Here is a 16874-nt window from a genome sequence, read left to right as displayed (position 1 = left end):
TGTTCTTTTTCATAGCATCTCTGCTTCTATTAAATTATTTTGTTGTTATGATATGCTGCTGAATTGTTTCTGGAATATGCTGACATGCCTAGTAAAAACAGATGTTAGGGGAATGTTTTGCTCAGTGTACCTGAAAGTTTATCATCCTATGGAGTTTGGGAAGATGTCTTAATTATATTTTTATGCCGCAGTGAAAGATAATTTCATATCCCCATTTAATTATCAATGCAGAATGTTCTGCAATAATATATTATTATGTCTGAACCTGATGTTGTGATGGCTTAAAATAGCCTCCAGGGCAGCTCAGTTGTGTGAAACAAAACTGGGACAATTCCTAAAAGCTCAAGAGGGGCTGCAGATCTATTAGTTTTGGCAGCAATAAAGTAATTGGGATAAGGATGAACTTTTTAAAATGGGAATAATTATTTTTCCTAGTTTAATGAAAAATGAAATAAAAACATTTAAGGATTTTTTTTTAATAGATTTCCAATACTAGCAGAATTTGAAAAACAAGCTGTATGTGCTATCATGAGCAGATGAGTTGAAATTTTTTTTTCATCTATCCTGCCCACCTGTGTAGGCATTTCAAAAGTGTTCTTTCACCTGACTGTCTGGACACTTAGCATCATCTGATACCTAATCATGGCCCCACCTTGTCCTAATTGCTTTTGTTTTGCTCATACTCATTTTCTTCTAATCAAGAGATAAAAAACTGGGTTTCGACGTTATATAAGGTGGCAGGCAGGATTCCACTGGCTTGTAGGGACTGATGGAAAAATTCAAGTTCAAGCTCACAGAGATAAGTTTCTGTATCTATATTTAGGCATATAAAGGAGAGGTCTGTTTTTCTAGAACATCTGCACTTTGTTACTTTGTCAACATACATATATTTATCTGCTCTCCCAGTTCACAGTGGGTTTTCACCACCTACATTTTAAAGCACTTCTCTGTCCATCCAAGGCAAGCATCTGCTGACAGAAGTATGTAAACATGTCTTTAGGGAGCTCATCTAAAAAAAAAAAAAAAAGTTGCAGAAATCACCAAAAAAGTACTAGGAGTACTAGCAGGTCCCGCCGCAGTGAAACGCGAACCACAGAGTTTCCCCTGACAACTGCGTTAGAACAGCGCTGTGAAGAGCACAACTCGTCACTCCAGTTACGACAGATTTTTTTTATTATTATTTTTAATAAACTAAGAGATCGCACAGGTGCGGTGCCAGCAGGCGGAGGGGTGACCCTGGGGTGACACGGCCGCTCCCAAGGCTCATTTTCCAGCCTTTTGTCCGTGCCCGGCGCCGCCGCCACCCGAGGCCGCCGGGCAGCATCGGGGCACGGCCGAGCCCGCTCCGCGCCTGCGCCACCGGGCCCGCCGCGCCTGCGCACTGCGGGGCGCCGAGCGGCGGCGGCGGGCGAGCCGGCACATGCGCCCTGGCGGCTCCCGAGGAGGGGAGGAGGCGCGGGGAGGAGCGGTGGCCGCGTTCTCCCATTTAGCTGCGAGGGAGCGGGAGAAGCCGGGCGGCCGCCGGGGACCGCCGGAGGGGGGTGGGGGGAGCCACTGTCGCTGTGGCCGCCGCTCCCTGCTCCTCCTCCTTCGTGGAGCGCCCTCCACCCCGCCCTCTCCCCGCCCGGGACCGAGTCTGGTGGCCACAAAATGGCGGACGGGGAGCTGAACGTGGACAGCCTCATCACCCGGCTGCTGGAAGGTGAGCGGGGCGCCGCGGGGAGCCAGAGGGCACCGCTGCCGCTCCCCGCGGGAGGAGCCGGGGTTGCCGGCGCGGTGCGGGCCAAGCGGGGCAGCGCCTTCCCTGCACCTCTGGGCCGGGGTGGCGGCCGGAGCGGGCTCGGCTCGGCTCGGCTCGGCTCGGCGCGTCCCGCCGGTGCCCCGAGCCCCGGCCCTGCAGCCCCGCGGAGGGAGGAGGAGGGGCTGCTGTGCGCGGGGGGTGCCCGCCCTGTCTGGCTGCTTTCCTATTTAATAGGAATTTAATTTTAAAAAGCCTCGTTTTCCGTCTTCCGTTCTTTACCCCTCTGCAGCTGCCTGGCTGAGGGGCGAGCTGGGGACGCCTCGCTGGCTGAGCTCTTGAGCGGCCTTTTCCCCCCCGCCCCTCTCTGGTCGGGTTGTAGTCGCAGTCCTCCGTGTGTGAAATTACGTCTGCGAGCTGCGTTAGGTGTGGGGCTGTGTGTACGTGAGTGTCGGTGGGAGCAGAGGGATTTAGTGCGCTGACATTCCTCAGCCTGCCTACGGGGCAGTCTCCAGAAGTGGCTCTCATGGGTGGCTGATGAAGGCTGTGAAGGGTTTTCTGTGTATTAAATAGGTTTTCTGCCCTTTAAAGTAACGAAAAAGCTCACTTATTGCCTGCTTTTGGAGAAGCCGAGGAATTACTGCTAGCGTTTTCTTTTTATTTAAGTTACCTCGTGAATGTTTAGTCTTCTTGGGCCTCTTCTCCATTAATCTTTCATTCCACATTCAACAAATACCTGGTATGCTGGAGATGAGATGAGAGTACTTGCATGGGTATGCACTGTTCATTTATTTGGTTACTGTACTCCTTAGATAGTTGGATCACATTGCAGAAGGCTTATAGAAAGGAATTTATGGAGCATGTATAGTTTGGGAATTGAAACAAGTTTTGTAAGGCTGAGCTTTTGTTCAGCCGAGTTTCTACAAAGTAGGGGGTTTAAGGCTTTAAGGACTTTTTAGTAGCTGCTGTCTTACCCTTTTCGATGTGAAAATTACGAGCAGCAAAATCAGTGTTTAGAAATACATAAAGTCTTTGAACAGTTGTGCTTATGTTTGTGGTTTAAGGTATGCAGTGTAGTATAGTATGAAGAAACAAGTATCAGTTGAAGTTTCTCTTAGATCGCTAATGCAGATAAAGCTTTCTTTTTCTGGATGTTGAAACACAGATTAATAGGTAGGTTTTTAAGACAAACTAAATAATAACCTAGTGAGTGTTGGCATTTTAGGGCAGATTTTTTTGGGGGGGACATTAAGATACACGTATATTTATGGTTCTGGGGGTTTTGAGACACTTTAAATAATATATTTAAAAGATAATTGTTCCACCATAATGTAGTAATTTAAATATAGATTTCTTTAAGAGGAGGGGATTCTGCAGTGTTTTGGCATGCAACTTGTCAGATTGTTCTGTTCCCTCTTAATCATTACTCTGCTTATTTATTTATTTTGTTCTGAAAACTTCTAAAATATATGTTCCATACAGTTTACGTACACCTTAAATACTTGTGTTACAACTTTGTAGCTTTTTGGGTTATGGTTGTTACCTTGTGTTTCAGCAGCTTAACCTTGTGCTTTTTGTCTTCCATACTTTAATCTTTAGGGATATATGTATGTACAACTTCTGAACCAAGCCTTACTTGTAATTTTTCTTTTCTGTTTCTGAGTCTGTTTTTAACTCTAAGCAGAGATTATGAAGATTTTTAAGGGGAATGGGGTGCTTTCTGTCTGTTTGTCGTCTGCTTACATTAGAGGAGTACCTTGTACAACATCTTGTATCTGAAACATAATAGGTGATTCTTACAGGTTTTGTTTGAAAAAAAAGATAGGAATTAAAGAAATGTGTTGTGTGTCGATTATTTTTACTTTCTTTTTACTGTCTTTTATTTGTTGCACTGCTAGCATATAGCATTCTAAGCTGTGGTTCAAATAGCAGTGTTCCACAATGAAGGGTTTTTTTGTTGTTTGTTTGTTTTTTTCTGTACAATTGGCAACTCACATTCTGGAGCTCATGCTGTTGCTTAGCTGACCTGTTCTGGTAAAGTGAGTGTGAATCCCTCCCCACGCTGGTTGCGCAGAAAAATTTCTGTTGACTCTTATCTCCAGTTAAATTGTTCGAAGCAAGTTGTTTGGCTCCATTATTCACACTTCAACTTTGACTTAAAAGGATAAGGAAGCATGGCTTTTGTGGTGTAAGCACAGTGAAATAATAAAGACATTTTCATTAAATGTTGTCATGCAGTATATATTTAGTCCTTTTGGTTGCTTTGAGTGATATGTATGGCTTTAAGTTTGAATAACAGCCTACAGTTGTCTCTCAGTGCTGCTACACACTATTTTTCAAAGGTAGCAAATACATATCAAAAGCCACAGCAATAGGAAACTTCACTGCTGTCACTGGGTTGCTGGGTGGTGACACCTGTTTCTATGCTGTGATATTAACTGTCAGGAGTTCTCGCTCCTACTTTAATTAGGTTACTCTAACTGTTTTTATCCTTGTTGCTTCTGGGTTATATGTCACATTAACTTGCCTTTTGATTGGAATTACCTGTTCAGATTGTCTATTTTCTTTGTGTTTAATTGTGATTTTGGCTTCTTTTTCTGATAGCGGTATGAAATGGCCTACAGCTGGGCTGCTTGGGAGAGTTCAAGAATGTCTTCCCAGTCCTCAAGGAGTGTGCCCACATGCTTATCTTGAATGTATATTTACTTACTTTGTAGATTATTTGAGTGCTGAAAGCCAGATTGATTACCTCTTGAGTTAAATTTAGAGATGGTTTTCATAGACTCATCTGAACCAGGGCATAATGGATGTTAATAGTCTTCTAGGACATTAACTTTTAATTTCTATATTCTTTAACTTTTAATTTCCATGTTCTTTTGTATATACCAAGTTCTTATCCTCTATTCATTGGCTAAGTGGTGAATTTAGGAATGGTAAGATCTCATTTTGCATTGATTTTCTCTTGTCACGTGTCTAGTACTTGGCCACTAGTTAGTGATACCTTTTAAATAACTACTGTTTGGAAATGGTGGGAAGGTAAAAACTCAAGTGTATACATAAAATCTGAACATAGCAATGCTTATTTTATCTCTGTCTACCAGGTACCATCTGCCAGATTTAAATTGTCGTTCCTGTTGCTTTACTAGAAGAATGAGGGAGATGCTGATGCTCTGACATGTGTGCCTCACTATCTTGGAGACACTTTGAGTTTTATTGTCTGTCATGAGTGAATCCGCAAAAATTTGCAGGTCATTTAAATACAGAATTCCATAGCTTTGCCAAAAGACTCTTAAGAGTGATATGTGACCATGAAAGTGAATAAGCCAAATTCATTCAAAGAGTATTTCCTTCTTGTGCTGGTATGCCAAATCACAGGTCAGGCTTAGCTGTGTTATGGCACACGAAGATGGTGGTCTTATTTTTGCTTCAGTGTGTGTACTTATTTCATGTTTGTGGGGTTTTTGTTTGTTTTTTTTTTTTTTTCCTTCTATCATCCCAGCTGTGCCATCTGGTGGATAGATTTTTTTCCCTGTCTGTTCTAGCTGTGGACAGCACAGGAATATGCACACGTGAGACTGCCATGAGCACATCAGATGTGGAATACAGAACCATAACATGGTTGGTTTGGAAGGAGCTTGTGAAGGTCACCTGGTACAACCCCTCTCTAGTGAGAGGGACTGCTTCAACTAGATCAGGTTGCTCAGAGCCCTGTCCAGTGTGATCTTGAATGTTTCCGGGAATGGAGCATCCAACACCTCTCTGGGCAACCTGTTCAGTGTTTCGTCAATGTCACTGTAAAAGAATTTCGTCCATATATCTAGTCTTAACCTACTTTTTTTTTTTTGGTGTAAATCTGTTCCCCTTGTGCAACTGCAACAAGCCCTATTAAAAAGTATGTCCCTGTATTTCTTATAAGCCCTCTAAGTATTGGAAGGCTGTGATTCACATGTCTCCTTGAATCCTACCCTCTAATGTGAAGAGAGGTTTTTTTCCCAATGTAATTTTTTTCTCTTGGGCTCTGCAGCTGAAATTGTTACTTGTGTTTTGTCTCATCTAGGAATACCATGTATCCCTACCTGGAAATACCCTGAAATTTGCAACAATGCTGAGCTAAATGGGTGCACCAGGTCTACATTTAAGCCAGATTCTAAGCTCATGTGAATTTAGTGGTGTGTGGAAAAGGTTGCCTCTATATCAAAGCAAAGATACTGGAAGAGGTGCAGCCTTGACTTGTAAAGAGTGCTGTGAATGGTGTTAAGTAAGATTTCTTTATTTCTGTCACTTTTTTGTCAGGGTGTTGGGCTTCCTGTTTCTGTGCTGTCATTTAAAATTTCTGGGTATAAAGCAGCCCAGCTGGAATGAATCTCTGCGCTTTTAAGTTTATAGGTGTCTGTTAGTAAACACTATGGAATTTACCATATGGAAGACGACGTACTTGGGGAAACCCAGACACAGTAACCTTAGGTACAAGATGGCTTTCTGTAAAGGGGTTTCATTTATGTTGCTGCACAGACAAATTTTCCTTGTCTGGGCGAGACACCTTGCTTGCCTAAATTTAGCTGTCCTAATTAAAATGAACAATTAGAATTAATCTGACTGAACTTAATGTGGATCTTTTCTAAACAAATTTATTTTTGGTGAGGCTGAGGGGTACTATTTCTGATAGTACCAATGCACTAAAGAAACTGGGAAATACTTATCCAAGAAGAGACTTGTTGGACTACAAGTAGATGTAGGGAATGGTTATTGCTTCAATGTTCAAGTAAAAGGGTGATTTTTATGATTGCCTTAATGTAGCTGATTGCATGGTATTCTTACTGTGTCATGTGATGTCTTCTAAGAAAGTGCAAGCTTCATTTTCGGAGGTCTTCAGATTGTGATAAACATAGAAATTTGAATATTACTCAACTTTTAAAATGGAAGTTGGATTTTAAACTCTTGTGAAATAAGTGAGACTTTTCTTATTAGTTTTCAATGGTATAGAGCGTCCTGGTCAAATGTTCTGTGGTCAATAATATCTCTTATTTTGTTACTGTCTTGAGTAATTAATATAGCCAGCCAGCCTGATGGTGTGGTGTTATGGTGTGGTAGTAGTTCTTGCAGTTCCAGGCTCTGTAACTGATGCTGAAACAGAGACAGTTGTAGAGAAATAAAATAGGCCTTAATGATCTGTTGCAAAACAATATAAACAAACTATGGAGATGAATCCTGAATAAACAGGAGTTATTACCTAGCTTGGAGTGACATCACTGGATAATTTGGTACTAGAAAAATAAACAAGAATAACTTTAATAGGAGTTGCTTATGAAGGATTTTTTTTTTAAGAGTCTTTAAAAAGAGGAAAAACCTAGGCAATTTTGCTATGTTTGTAGGAGGGTAGGTATTGTATTAACCAGAGAGGAGGGATAGAAGAATGAAGTTTATTTCTGGGTTTGTACAGCAGTGCAGATATCAGCCACTTCATCTTTAGCTTTATAAGTGCATGACGAATGGAATGGTTGGCTTGAGAAATTGCACTGAAGGCCAAGATCCCTGCATCAGGCGGTGTGCTGGGGTTCTTTGTTCTGTCTGGCTGTTCTGCCGCTTGAAGGCTCCATGATTCAGTAACTGTTTCCTTTAGGTACTTTGCAACACAGGTTTTTCTTGTGTCATTCACTGTCTTGCTCACTCACAGCTAAGTCATAGTATAAAAGGAGAGAAACACTGTTCCTATTTAAGATCACTGCAACTATAAAGTGTTTAATTTCTCTTAACTGCTCGTTAGTTACCACCAAAGGGAGGTGTGTAACATTTTTTAAAAAAAAAAAAGAAACCGCACTGCTAAACCGTAGACTGTGGTGAAGGCAGCATGCTGTATTTTGCTGTTACTCACTAAGATCAAATGAGTACTCTGTGAAGGGGGGTGTATAGGGGAATCCACTCTTAACTACAGCCTGAGGTGCCTCTGAAGGTAATGGGTCTCTGGTTTAGAATTTGAACGTTGAAATCAACCTTCTGTTGTGTGATTTGTCTTAGTACATTGACTAGGACTTGTTTGTTTCACTACCATCTTTCCTGGATTTTGGGGGGGGGGGGGGGGACATATTTTGTGTTTGTTTTTGTATTTTTAATACCAAGTTTAATACAAAGCTTTTTTGTATACATCCCATGTAACTGTTGCTTAAGTACCAGAGACGCTGATATGCATAAGTTACACCCAGGTTTTCGTATCATAACTTCGGTAACTTTTCTCCTTGGTACTTCTCAGAAGTTATGAAGTAACTTGGTAATTTACCTTCTCTTTCCTTGAATTTTAGAAATTTTATTATCACTACTTTAAGGAAAAAGAAAGTCATCCTTTGAGAAAGAAGCTAAAATTGTTTGTTTCATGAAATTTTTATGCTAGGTTAGCTTTCCAAGTAGACTAGGACAGGAATACTATCACTGTATAATACAGCATTGTGAGAGGCTTCTACCTTTGGTTTTGGTGGTTACTTGAGTTTTAGGTTCAAGTGTACTTAAGCAAACAGGAAATACAGAACATGTGGTCTTGTCCTTCAACATTGAATTCAGCAATTCTTGGAACCATGTATGATGCAGAATGATTGAGACATCAATTTATGGAGCTTCTGTGTAAGGAAGCAGGTGGTCCATGAAAAGCTAAAGGAATGGGGAAAGGTTGCATGTTTTCATGGGCTTTACTGGAGCATCCCTGAAGCAGTTTTATATGGTAATTTCTAATAAAGCCTCTTCTCCATGAGTATTAATTTTACTGGATAGTATGTGTTTGAAGAATGTAAATTCAAGTTTGGGTAGAACACCACCACTTTATTGTTAGGGTTTTTTTTCCAATTAAAGGCTTGTGCAGTCTGTTACTCTGCAGTGAATTTGTGCTTGATGTTAAATAAGCCTGCTAAAATGAGTTCACAAGCAATCGCTGTTCTTCAGCAAAATACTTAATATCCAGGTCACCTAGTGAAGGCAATTTTAGATAGACTTTGAGGTTACTTGCTTATAAAAGCACAGTTTTTCAGGAAAAAAAACTCACTGGGAGACTGATTATTCTATTTTTAGTGAGAAATTTGGGTGATGTACCCTAGGAAAGGTACAGGGATGTGCTGGGCACACTGCAGAAGAGCTGTATGTTCAGCGATATGTTCTTGCTGAATTGAGCAAAGCTCTAAAGGGTTCATTTATATTGTTGTTGCCCACCAGTGTAACTCGTGAATGAGAGCTATTCTAAGCTTAGTTCTGTCACAGCAGTTCTGAAAATTTAAAACTTGTGTTGCTGGCTTACTCTCTGTTTTGCTGTGAGGTGGGGAGGGAGTGGCTGCTTCTGGAGGGCAGCTGAACAAGTTAAATAACTGAAGATATTCTGAGGGAGTAGAAGTTTTGCTTTTCAAATTGATAATTGCTTTTAAAATCTAATATAGGATTCTTGACTTAAACTCATGAAAGTATGTAATTTGGATTTAAAAAATACTGAGAGCAGATAACTTCAGAACTTATTTCCAAGATCAGTATGAGGACTGCTTGTTTTTTTTTCCCCAAGTCGCAGGTAATGCCACTTTAGCTTTCAAACCTTTTCTGCTCCTACTATTGACAGGCTGTTCAACATTTGCCAAATACTCCAAAGAACTTTTAAGTACAAAAAAACCCAGTTAAATATTGGAGTTGTTAATCACCAATGAATAAACGTCCTACAGAATGTGGGGGGAGTGTAAGCTCAAGGGAATTGCTTGTGTGCAATTTATAAATTTGCATGCTTGCAGTCTTGTGTTGTAGTTTGGGGGTATTTTTTAGATTTGCTCTGGCAAAATTGATTTCCAAGGCCATAATTTCAGACATGAGCTTGGCTGGCGCTACTGTGGAAAAAAGCAGAGCCAGCTCTTTACTCTTTCACTCACCCTGTCTCAAGTGCACAGAGAATGTATTCTTCAGCTTGGGAACGATTTAGATTACATTTTTGATTTGTTCTATCTTTGTTCTAGGAAGAAAATATCAGTTCACTTGTGCAGTTTACTATGTGGCTACTGTGTGACCACATAAATGCATGTCTGCAAAAAACCCTGAGTGAATGGAAAGGAGAGTGCTTATTGGCAATAATGCTGACCCAATTTTTTATGATACTATGGGGAGCTCTCTGGGTTTTGATGTTATGGTAAAACTGGGAGTGTTATGTCCAGTAAACGGGACACTGTGATCTTGGAAACCAACACCAGATAAATGCTTAGGGTAGCTGTGCATACCACAGCTGACTTAGTAATTGAAGAAACTATTAGTGATGGCACAAAATGAGCAGCTTAGTTACTTGGAGAGGGATACACCAGAAGCAGTGTGACAGAAGAGGTTAAATACATTTTTTCCACTTCATGAAAGGCTATGGAAAAAAAGTGATGCAAGTGGAACTTGGAACAGCCAATTTTTGACCCACTTTCCTTTTCCTTTTCAGTACTGCATTACATAATCTACTATTCTCTGGCGTGAGTTTGGAGGGATTAAAAAAAAAGTTATATTTTGCTGAAGTTTTTCTTACCTGCCACTGTGCAGCTCATGTCTTGGATTGCTAATTACCATTACTGAACTTCTTAAGGTTGCTTACAATGATTGTGTAGATGCAGAGATTATTCTAGTATCAATTAGAGTAGGTTTTTGGTGACTGTAGGATCTGTTGTGCTAAAATAAGTCTCAGTGTTCAATGCATATATTTGCTTTTTCTTTTTATTCTGTACTGTCACTTTGCTTGAAGCTCACTGGAGGAAAGGCTTGTTCTGTCAAAACACTATGCATGTGAGTTTATGTATTACAACTGGAAGTGCTGTCCCTATCAAAAGGCTGATTTATGTAAATCAAAACTTGTTTACAGCATCTGCATCTTAGATTAAAAAGAATTATTTTCACTTTAATATTGATATGGTATTTCTGCCCTGGGTAACTGACAGCTGTTAAAAATTGTTTTCCCAGTGCTGTTAAAATCTGAGCTACAGATCTTGCCATGTGTGAAGCTATGACTTGAGTGGTTAGCTATAGTAATTTGTAAATGAGTCTGAAAAATATCTCTTAGACTCTCGATCTGGTTCTTAGAACCTCCCCTTCAATCTGTTCTTGGGGATTTGGCTTTTGAAAAACTAAATGCAGTGCTGTTTACAATCCATGCAAAGCTCAGCTGAGTCAAGGGAACTTGGACAAAATTCTGCTTGTAATGTAAGCTGCTGAAATAAGTGCTTAGTCTTGCTTGTGTGCTTGTATCACAGCTATGGCACATCTGTTCTGGATTGCTACTTGGCAAACCTTTCAGTGTGTTTGTGAATCCAGTGAAGTGCTGAGCCTTTCAGGGTCACAGGAGCCTCCCATTTCTCAGTATGTAGCACCCTGGTTGCTGATCAGGGAACTGTGGGAGAAAACTGCTTTTATCTTAAGTAGTGTTGGTGATTGTTCCTCATGAAACCCCAGGTTTTGTATTACTTCAAATGCAACTGAACCTAAGTGCTCACTCTGGAGCTGCAAACTGTTTGGGTGGAGTGTGCCTTTGCAAAGGTGCAATGGCTCAGATCTACACCCTTCCCAAAGCATGGAAGTGACTGATCATCGCAGGTGTATGCTGTCTCCTCTGCTGAGTGATAGACCTGTCAGAGTTGTAGAAGTGTCTCTTAACCTGGAAGATCTGGAGTGAAGTAATAAGTTAGTTGATTTTTCTGTTGGGGACTTGCAGCATTTAGGGCTACTGCTAGAAGCAAAGAACTACCATCAAGGCACTTACTAGCAGTTAATTATGAGGTCAGGAGCTGCATGTTCTGTGCCTTCCTTCTCATGAAAAAATCTGGTGCCACTCAAAGCACTGGTCCTGTAAAGCAAATGTTCCAAGTTTAAACCGCTGTGTGAGTTTCAAAGGGAGCTAAAGGCTGGTGGTGTAAGAAAAACTGATTGGATTGAAGTTATTTTAAGTATTATGGATGCCCTACTTGAACTGCTACCTTAGTTTTGATCTCAGTGCTTGGTCTGATGCTGCTTGTGGTAACATTAGTGTTGTATATAGTGGGCTTTCCTGGGTTTGAGTTCCAAAACTAGAGTGGATATTAGTGTGCAGTTCCAGTTCTTGGTTTTGGTCTGTATGAAATGGCATCATTCTGTATCACAAACCATCATGAAAGTTAAATATAGAAGAGAATGGTTAAAAGAAAGGCTGTCTGTAGTGGGAAGACATGACTGGAAAGCTGGTTGTGCTGTATGGTGCTTTGGTGTGACTTTGTTGCAAGCTATGGGTCTAAAATACAGCAATTGTTGAATTAAAATTACAGCCATTGTAATATGAAGACTCTGCTTGTGTGTAATGGCGATTTATTGTGCCTATCAGAAAGAGTTCCAGGTCTCTGAAGGGGATTATTATGAGCTATTGGAACACAAACATTTGAAATGGAGGTTATTGGAACATTGTGGTACCTTGCAGATTGGATAGTCAAGTCCTGTGCAAAGCTGTAAAGCCTGAGTTTTTGTTTGGTTCTTTTTTGGGTTTTTTGTTTTTTGGTTTTGGTTTGGTTTGGTTTTTTTGCTAACAGTGGGGCTGAAGATACATATTTGTAAGAACATTTGTTTGAGATTTGATGAAATGGAAGCCTGTAGGCATGTGTTGTTTGCAAGTCGCATTGATAGTTTCTGATGTCTGCCTTTGTATTCTTCTAATATGTAAGTGAACATATTAATGCATGAAGAATAATAACATAAAAAGTGTTGCTAAAATGCTGTTTGCTTTCTGAAGTGTAGTTGAAATCTTAATTAGCAAGAGGAATGTGACTTACCATAAATAAATATCACCTGATGTTTATTACCAGGTGATAAATATCAGCTGGTAGTGATTCAGAGTGTCGCTGAAAGAAGTCCTGTATGACACAGCCTTTTTCTTGTGAGGTTCTAATGAGCTAAGTATTTTCAATATATCCTCAACTTCAGATAGACTATTCCTCCTGCTCTTTTGGCACTCAAACTAGCTGTTCAGGGATCTAATTTAATGTATCTTCCCTGCTTTTGAAAACTGCTCTTCAGTCCTCCCTTTTTCACACACAGTTCCTGTGACTACTTCCTAACCTCTGTTTAACAAGTGTCTGGTGTTTACTAAAAATGTTTGTAGCACAATGTTGGCGTGGCTAGATGTGCAGTTACACTGGGACAAGATAACCAGAGCAGAGCATTTTGAGTTTAACACTGGACTGTAGTACTAGGTGACCCAGGACAAACTTTCCCTCATGTCCTTTCTTCTCCATTGCGCAATGTAGATAATGCTAGATGTAATAATAGTGACCTCCTCTATATAGTAGGTTTTCTAGGAACTAAGCAGAAATTAAAGGAGAAGTGAGGTTATGTTAATTTTTGAAAAAATTTACAAGCTTACTTTTCTGTTTTGGAGAGGAAAAGCAGAGCTAGTTTTTGCTCTTCTGTTCCCAAATTTGTTAGGCTAACTGAAGTTGCAGGTAAAATTCGCATGAAATAATTTATAAAGTACTGTGCATGAATTTGAAAGCATTTGGACGTGAGCTGCAGAAGTTTCAAATTGCCTTCCATTGTAGGTACTACCATGGTTTAATGCTGAATGTTGCTTTCATCTAAAACAGATGGCAGGACAGGATGTTTGCCTGTTGTAGGCACTGAGAAATTCTGGTTTATTAGTTTGAACTCTGAGGTTTGGTTTATGCTGAGATGCAAGACTGAACTGGATTGGCCAAAGTGACACATTTGTTCTGTTCTGGTGCCTCATTAAAGATGCACAAAAGCCTCTGACAGAGGAATCATACAGACTCTCATAGAAAGAAGCAGCTGCAGATAGATTTGCCAGAGGATATTGGTTGGAGTGCAATGGCATAGGAATGGTTTTGATTTTGTACTAAATATAGGTCTGAGCACCTGACTTACAGGTTTTAGGAATTCAATTTCATTCTAATTAGAATGTTCTTGACTGTAAGGGTTTCAGTAATTTAAGAGCCATTATATATGAAAGTTTCATCAAACTTTTGTAGTTTTTGGTGTGATATTCCTAGTATGACAGTTTCTCTTTATTTAAACATAATCATCTCTATGATTTTTTCTTTATATTTAGTGCTTTTAAACTTAACAGTCCTGAAGAAGCTTACTGTGTACTAATGTGGAAATATTTTCAGATTATCTGTTCTTGAGATTTTTCTTGTCTTTTGTGAATACTCTAGCATAAAGAAATTGTTAAATTAAACACTACTTAAAATTGCTATTTATGGACAAAAGCACAGCTTATATTGTTCTATTCTGAGACCTGATTGAACAGGAGCGCATACAGATCTTTAAACCCAGATTACCACAGTATTAGACATTAATTTTACAGTTCATTGGACAACTTAAATCCAAGATACTTGGTACATATGTAGAATGTGATACTAGCTTTTTGTCAAATATAAGTTTTAAATACAGATCATCTACACTTAGCTATTGCTGTGTATCTATGTAGTAGTTACCTTCAACTGTTAAATGTCTCGTTTCAGTACGAGGATGTCGTCCTGGGAAGATTGTTCAGATGACTGAAGCAGAAGTTCGGGGCTTGTGCATAAAATCACGGGAAATATTTCTTAGCCAGCCTATTCTTCTGGAACTAGAGGCACCTCTGAAAATTTGTGGTATGTAAGCTTGATATGTCTGTTTTATGTAGATGTTTTCATCTAGGCTTATGCTAGAGGGATTGGAAGAATGCTGAGTCGGGCAAATAAACCTGTGTTGGGATTAGAGGGTGGTCTTCAAAATCCTGAAAGTAGTTTTCAGTTTCTATTGGATTAAGTGAAGGAAAAGCAGCTAGCACTTCGTACATTGCTGATGCTCCTCACACTATTTTGGAGCAAGTTTCCTTGGCAGTAAGGGCTGCTTATGCCCTTGCCTAGTGCAAATTTTGCAGCCTGTCTGATCACTATTTCAGAAAGCAGTTAGCTGCTTTTAAAGACCCACGTGTTGCAGTTGCTCACTTCAAAGCATAAACTAAACAAAGACCTTGTGAAATGAAACACTTAAAGTTGAAGGCATTGTTAGTCTTTCAATTGAGAAAGTGAAACTGAGTGCAGACTTAAATTAGGCTTAGTTACCATGTAACAGATTCCTTGAGCTTTACAGCATGTTTTAACAAACATCAGTATTACTGTGAAACACAAATGCAACCTGTGTTTTTACCTCACTAAGCCTTTATAAGGTGCTAGACTTCTTCCAAATTACACTGTAACTACAAGCTTGTAAAAAAATGTTTTAAAAGTATTGTAGATACCAGATTGTAATCATCCTTCAACTTGCTTATTAACAATAGGCAATGTCTTTGAAAGCATAAAATTCCTTGAATTAGGTCAGTTAAAGTGTCATAATATTAAAGGGGAAACAATCTTTGTATTCATTACCACTTCCATCCTCAAAGATGAGCTTCTTCCTGGCAGATGCAACGTCTCCAGTGTTTTTTACATTAAGAGACGATATTACCGATTAAAAAAACCCAAACCCCCAAATAAAACAGCCAAACCCACAAACAAACCACTAATGGCAGTGTCATTTTTAAATGACTAATTGCTTGGTAGGGTGGGGAGGAAAAACCAGCCCAGCTTGCCTAATGACATCAAGTTGAAGATAAAATGCAGCTTTATCACGTTGTGTTTTCTTTAGACTTTCATTTGGTAGTGTAGCCTTAATTGTATTCCTTGATGAAGAAAACATGGCAACTCAGGTAAATTGTGCATAAGTCAAGGTTGCAAAGAATAATTGGCCTGTTTCATAGTTAGCTCTTGCTCATCTGCTTAGATCAAGGCAGTTGAAAGGACTGTTAGGTGTGCAGTAATAGGTGTAGCTAATGCTACATTTGTTATCTTAAATCAGATTCCAAACACAGTGAAAGTACCAGGAAGTGTCAGGTGCATCTAAATTTGATATTAGAACAATTGTCAAAGCTGCATTTAGATAAAAGTGGAAGAAAGATGATTGCTTTCACCAAAAGCAAAATATGCAGCTGGTAGTGCTTTGAACTAGTACTTGTGTGTTCAGGCAATGCCTGAGGAACCATTATAGGATTGTCTTGTATTACAATCAAGTCAGTTCAAAATAAGCTCTACATCCTCAAATGGTGTTTTAATGCAAGATGAAAGATACTCTTATGTAAATGTCCATTTTAAAATAGATGTGTTGTTTAATATAAGTCTTTTTATCTGGTAGGCTTTGACTTGTGCTCACATGAAGCTGTATTTTAAAATGCTAGGTGCTCTGAATGGAATGGTAAATGTCTTGGTCCCTTAATGAAGTTGTTTCTGTACAATATTTTTACCCATTAAGTGCATTTGTCCCTCTGGTGCACATGTGTAACTGAAAGTAGTTATAGACAGCCCAATAATAATATTTTCTGTAGTATGTTTACATGGTAATTAATTCTGTTAGTGCTGAAGTCTGGGGAGTTGATAACATGGTTCTAGAATACTAAACTCAGCATAGAAATGATTTGTTGAGAAGTCTTCTGCTTTTTTCAGGTTGTGACCTGGAGACTTCTAAATATCAAGTAGAATACAAATCAGTCTCGTTGCAATGTATGTGAAAGATTTTAACCAGTGGAGCTTCAGATTGTGACTGAAATTGGGTAGTAGATACTGATCACCTTTATTAGAAGAAAATTGGAAAGTGATTCTTCTCCCCAAGTGAGAAAATAGTTATGGGAAAATGCTGCCTGAAGGAGGAAGTATTGCATTTTTCATGGAAAGTTTAAAGGAATATAGTATAGCATGTACTCTTATTACCACTGTATGCTTTTTATGAACCAGAGAGCATGCAGGTTTGGGAACTTTTTTCTTTTTTTAAGATGAGGAAAGTTGTGCAAGTTCTTTTTTTCTCTTTTGAGGCTGTAGTAGCTCGTGCTCTGCTGGAGAATAACTCTGCTGAGCAAAGTCAGGATTTTGTCACTGAAGGAGCAGCAATAGTGAAAATACATTTATGTAGTACTTAGTGTGCAGGACCAGGAGGTACTGAATCTAAATAACATATAGCTTGTACTGAAGGCTTTTGGTATATCTGTTTTGCATCCAGCCACTCTGGTAATGAGGTTTCCAGTCAGCTGGAATACATTGCGTGTATGCTACAAGTTACTGTAGAGCAGCTTTGGCATCTTACCCATGCAGACAGCTCAGGG

At 39.6% G+C, this 16874-nt stretch overlaps 1 protein-coding gene across 1 annotated transcript in view; it reads left to right on the top strand.

Annotated features, from left to right (window-relative positions):
- Positions 1 to 1408: 1408 nt before the first annotated feature.
- The window catches only part of PPP1CB (protein phosphatase 1 catalytic subunit beta), a 29462-nt gene continuing 13996 nt past the window's right edge, over positions 1409 to 16874 (top strand). Inside the window, exons 1-2 of the mRNA XM_033055018.1 lie at positions 1409 to 1702; positions 14221 to 14352. Of these exons, the coding sequence (XP_032910909.1) occupies positions 1651 to 1702; positions 14221 to 14352 (184 nt within the window). The 5' untranslated portion in view covers positions 1409 to 1650. The remainder of the gene's footprint in view (positions 1703 to 14220; positions 14353 to 16874) is intronic.

Source organism: Catharus ustulatus, chromosome 3 (genome assembly GCF_009819885.2).
Source record: "Catharus ustulatus isolate bCatUst1 chromosome 3, bCatUst1.pri.v2, whole genome shotgun sequence".
Taxonomy (NCBI): domain Eukaryota; kingdom Metazoa; phylum Chordata; class Aves; order Passeriformes; family Turdidae; genus Catharus; species Catharus ustulatus.
This window is presented reverse-complemented; position numbering and strand designations above follow the sequence as displayed.